At 51.7% G+C, this 5,379-nt stretch overlaps 1 protein-coding gene across 1 annotated transcript; it reads right to left on the minus strand.

Moving 5' to 3' along the window:
- Positions 1 to 621: 621 nt before the first annotated feature.
- Positions 622 to 4,212, minus strand: LOC119161845 (uncharacterized). The gene has a single exon (XM_037414356.1). It carries the CDS (start codon positions 4,210 to 4,212, stop codon positions 622 to 624), a length of 3,591 nt encoding a protein of 1,196 aa, XP_037270253.1.
- Positions 4,213 to 5,379: the final 1,167 nt, after the last annotated feature.

Below are 5,379 nucleotides of genomic sequence, written 5' to 3' on the forward strand. Positions count from 1 at the left end.
GTCGTCTCCCCACAAAAACGCCCTTCCTTGGTAGGTGTGGCCCGCGGATGCTCCGAAAATTGGAGTCGTTTGTGACATAGCCCCCCTCTTAAGAATATTACTGCGTAATATTCAAGAAAATCACAAACGCACAATGTTCGCGAGCTTTCAGTGTTCCGGTCGTCCACCAATGCGTTTTCTTTTTCGCGCACCATTTCACTGATGTGGACGACATCGCAGAGAACACCTTACACACTACGCTTCACGGTCACCATACGATGAATGTCATAACCCGCGCACCACGACACGGACACACACATGAAACGCGAAGAAACACACACTGCTAGAATTGATGGAGCTGCATTCGAAGCACCCCTTCGGGCCATCATGACACTGGTCACAAGATAATCACAACACATAATTCTTCCAATGTCACGGAAAAAAAAAATACCGAGCACTTCTAAATCAAAGTGATACAGAAAGGGTTCTAACGAAATTAAGAAGGTACGAAGTATCCATGTATGCAAACAAAACTTAAAAATGCGGCCTTATGGCATGAATACAACAGAAACCAAATAAAGCGAATGTCAAAGGCCGCTATACGCGACGCGATCATCTGCGTTTCATTGAACCTAAGTACACTCAGGCCTCCTCATCGCCGACTCGGCTCATGTAATCAGCCCCTACATTCTCTGAACCCTTTATGTGTTGTACTCGGAAACTGTATTGTTGGAGCTTAAGACTCCAACGAAGGACTCGTCCATTGGAACATTTCGCCCCCTGAATGAACTTTAGAGGTTCATGATCCGTCTGAACAAGAAAACGTCTCCCGTACAAGAAAACCTGGAACTTCTCGACTCCCCAGACAAGAGCAAGAGCTTCCTTTTCGACCGTTGAGTATGCTACCTCTCGGGGTAGCAACTTTCGACTAGCATAGGCCACGGGGTGGAGAATCTGCTCGTGTTCTTGGAGAAGCACCGCTCCGATTCCCCTATCCGATGCGTCAGTCCGTAGAACAAACTGTCGTTCGAAATCTGGAAGCTTCAGTATGGGTGTGGTTGTCAGGCATTTCTTGAGCTGAACGAACGCGCTCTCCTGATCCGGGCCCCATTTCACAGTGTTAGGAAGCCCCTTTCGGGTGAGGTCGGACAATGGGCTTGTCAATGTTGCATAATCGCTAATGAACTCCCGGTAGTATCCCGCTAGCCCAAGGAAGGATCGCACCTGTCGCTTCGTGGTTGGCCGGGGTGCCCTCTGAATCTTATCCAAGGTCCCGGAAAGCGGAGAAAGCTCCCCGGCGCCGATCTGATGTCCAAGGAACGATATCTGCTGCATGCCTATTTCGCACTTTGCCGGTTTTACCGTCAGCCCCGCTTTACCGATGCGGATGAATACCTCCCTGAGGGTTCGACAGTGCTCCTCCCACGTGGTACTTGCGACTAGTACGTCATCATAATAGTACGCGACGTCTGGGACGTCCGAGAGGACGCGTCTCATGAGTTTAGTGAAAACGGCCGGTGCAGTTTTTATCCCGAAAGGCATATAGCAAAACTGGTAGTGCCCCGATACGGTAGCGAACGCTGTTTTCGGTCTTGCCTCAAGAGCAAGAGGTACCTGCCAGTACCCCTTGGCAAAATCCAACTTCGAGAAAAACCGCTTCGTGCCCACCGCCGCAAGCAGCTCATCAGACCGCGGGATTGGCTCAGCATCGTCCACCAAGACTTCATTAAGTCTACGAAAGTCGATACACAGTCTGTGTGTTCCATCTGGTTTTCGCACAGCGATGACGGGGGAATTGAAGGGTGAGTCAGATCTTTCCACAATACCCAGCTTCAGCATTTCGGCTACCTCTTCCTCTATAATGCCTCTCACTGAGAAAGGCATTGGGTATTGTCGGACGTGCACGGGTCGTTCGCTGGTCAGTTCGAGCTTGCATTCCGTCAGCCCTGTTCTTCCAGGAAGGTCTGAAAAGATCTTCTGGTGCTCTTGGAGTAATTGGGTGACCTCTGCTTTTTGTTGCACTGACAGGTGATCAGATATCTTCACGTCCCGGAAAGACTGCAATTGATGGGGCTGTAAGAGCTCGATGTCCCCACTTTCCGGGTCTTCGCAACTGACAATGGCCCCAGCTCCAGCAATTTCGGGGCTTCGCTTTTGATAACGCTTCAACATATTTATGTGAAAAATTTTGCAGGAGCTGCCGACCTCGACTTCATAATCGGCGTCCCCCTTTTTGCTGACAACGTGGAAGGGTCCCTTCCACTGCATTAGCAACTTGTTGTTATCCGTGGGCAATAAGATCAGTACTTGCTCCCCCGGTTTCAAGGAACGCTTTCGGCTCTTCAAGTTGTAGTACTTGCCATAGCGCTCCCCTGCACGCTCCAACTCCTCGTGCGCCAGTCGACAGGTGTGCTCTAACTTCTCCCGTAGGGAAATGACGTACTCGTACGTGGTCTTCAACTCTTCCGAAAGAGCCGTATTTGTCCACAACTCCCTTAGAACCGCCAGCGGCCCTCGAACAGTCCTTCCGTACAACAATTCAAATGGAGAAAATCCGAGACTTTCCTGTGGGACTTCGCGGTAAGCAAATAATAGTGGAGCGAGATAACGGTCCCAGTCGTGCGGTTTCTCCTGGCACATGCGTTTTATCATCTGTTTGAGCGTCCCATTAAACCGCTCGACCAGGCCATTCGCCATTGGATGATACGGGGTTGTGTGGAGCTGTTTGAGAGATAGCAGGCGGCTGACTTCCTTCATAACTTCGGAAGTGAAGTTTGTGCCCCGGTCGCTGAGTACTTCGCGAGGCACACCTACGCGCGAAAACATTTCCACCAGCGCTTCGGCCACCCTTTCGGTTTCTACACTTGGTAGCGCAACAGCATCTGGGTATCGAGTGGCATAGTCGACCATCGTGAGAATATATTTGTTGCCCTGGGTTGACCTGGGAAAAAGCGGTCCAACTATGTCGATCGCCACCTTCTCAAAGGGAGTAGAAATGATGGGTACTTTGACCAGGGGCACTTTTCTGGTATGTCCCTTAGGCGCAGTCCGCTGACAGATGTCACAGGACGCGACGAAGCGCTTCATGTCAGCCTGCATCCCCGGCCAGAAAAATTCGGTTCGAACCTTCGAGAGCGTTTTCTTCACCCCTTGGTGTCCTCCCATGGCGCCATCATGGGCCAAGTGCATTATTGGGACACGAAATTTTTCTGGTACGACAACTTGTGAGAACCCTTCCCCGGACTTCGACACGTATCTTCTTTGGAGTAATCCCTCTTGTATGAAAAACGTGTGGCGGTCCCCGTTCTTGCTGTGTTTCTCAACATTTAGGCGATTGAATCCAGCTTGTAATGTCAAGTCTTTTTTTTGCTCCTCGACTAGTGCTTCCCGGCTAACGTCCAGGGAAGCTTCAGGTACCCGCAACTTCTTCCGAGTGGTTTCCCTACAGCTTTGTGAGCGCGTAACCGCGGGGTTGGCTTGAGGTACTTCTTGTCCTTTTTGCTCCTCCCCCGTACCGTCATCCGTCAGCAGCTCCTGCCCCTGTGCCTTGGCGTCTTGGGATGCGTCCACATTGCTCCCAACATCATATTTCTTTTGGAGGTTCCAGTGTAGATCGGGGTCATCAGCCGGTCGTACGCCCTCTACGTTACCCAGGATGAGATCGTATATGGGGTTCTCAATACATTTTGCCTTCAGTCGGCCTGAATAAAATGGGGTCTCAACGTCGACCCATGCCTCACGCAGCATCCTCACTGAGCGGTCCAGGAGGTAGACTGGTGCGCTTGTTCCAGTAAAGTCATCGTGATTGACCAGACTAGTTTTGACAATGACCGTGTTGCAGCCGGTATCCCTGAGGACGCGAACTTCTCTGCCTCCCACCAAGCCGGTCAGCACAGGAAGCCGCTCGGTAACTTCAGTGTACTTTTCCGTGATGCCGGCACTGACGACAGGGACTCTCTCGCCGTTCTTCAACTCTAAGAATCCCTCATCAATGCAGGCGGCTGCCGATTCTTTCGTTGATGCACGGTCATTGTTTGTTTCCTTCTTCCAGCACTTCCAGGAAGGGTGGCCTGGCCTTCCGCATATCTGACATGGTTTTCTTTGATCGCCCTTGCCACCGTTGGAGAGCTTGCAATTTTCGGCGTTATGTGCGGTACTCGAGCACAAGAAACACCGTTTCTCTGTTTGCCTTTTAGCTCCATTCAGCGGCTGGTAGTCTCGACTCTGTCCCATTTGGATAGTCGGTGCTTTCGGCCTTTCTCTCGCTGCGGCCATCCTCGAGAAGTTGCGCCAGCCATGCGCCTCCGTGTATTGTTCAGCTCTTTGTACCATATCCCCTAGTGAAGCGTCTGTTTTTTTCCCTCAGGAAAAGTTCCAAGGTGGTTGCGCAAGTGCTCAGAAATTGTTCCTTTAGGACTAATTCAAAGAGCGCCTCGTAGCTGTTCCCAGTACCCGCCAGATCAACCCATCTTTCGAGAAAATTTCTCAGGCGAGTTAGAAACTGTGAGCAAGTTTCGTTGTTATTTGGTGTGGCTCTTCGGAACTTCTCGCGAAACCCCTCCTCAGTAAGACGGAAACGAATCATTAGTGCTTTTCGCAGCTTCTCGTAATCAGTACAATCTGACGCGGCCATCCGGCTGAAAACATTCAACGCCTCCCCACTGAGACAGAGGCTTAAGGCTGTAGCCCAGTCTTCGCGGGGCCACCTTTGACTTTGCGCGACGTGCTCGAACCTTCTCAGGTAGGCGTCAAGGTCGTCGCGTGCCTCATTAAATGGGGACATCAGTTTGTGTGGGCTAATGGGGTGCATGCGCCCGGCCGCTTCTGAGCCTGTGGTTTGTCCCGACTGGGGAGTGGACTGCTGACGCAACGACAAACGCTCCCTCTCCTCCTGAATTCGGAGCCGGGATTTTTCCCTTTCCTGCTCCATTTCGAATTCCGCGAGTTGCCTGAAATATGCGCGTTCCGCATCACGCTCTTCTTTACGCTTACTGCGCTCGCTTTCCACAAAATCGTACAACTCTCTGCCCTCGAGACCAAAACCCCTGCCCTGCTCCATAAGTTTATCGAAATCAGTGTCCTCCATTGCTACGACTAGCTGCCGCACAACGGGCTAATATCAAGGTGACTGCACACTGTTGGCTCAGAGTTACGTCGATCTCCCAGACACCACCACGTGGTCGGCCAGTCCTGTCTCGCGGACGCCAGATAATGTCACACACTTCGGGTGAGGCCCCGCCGATCCAACATCGACGTGCGGCAGACTCGCAGGCTTCCACTTTACGCTTCGGCCTGCGACGCCTGAAAGGCCTCAAAGTGTAACATTTCAAATTTATTTGCGGGTTGGTCGACCCGTGCGGGGTTGCACGTGTGGTGATGTGTGGGCCTGACCGACGCACT

Source organism: Rhipicephalus microplus, chromosome X (genome assembly GCF_043290135.1).
Source record: "Rhipicephalus microplus isolate Deutch F79 chromosome X, USDA_Rmic, whole genome shotgun sequence".
Classification (NCBI taxonomy): domain Eukaryota; kingdom Metazoa; phylum Arthropoda; class Arachnida; order Ixodida; family Ixodidae; genus Rhipicephalus; species Rhipicephalus microplus.

Excerpts from the sequence above, each read along its gene's own strand:
- LOC119161845 (XM_037414356.1), bottom strand. The coding sequence starts at position 4,212 with ATGGGACAGAGTCGAGACTACCAGCCGCTGAATGGAGCTAAAAGGCAA.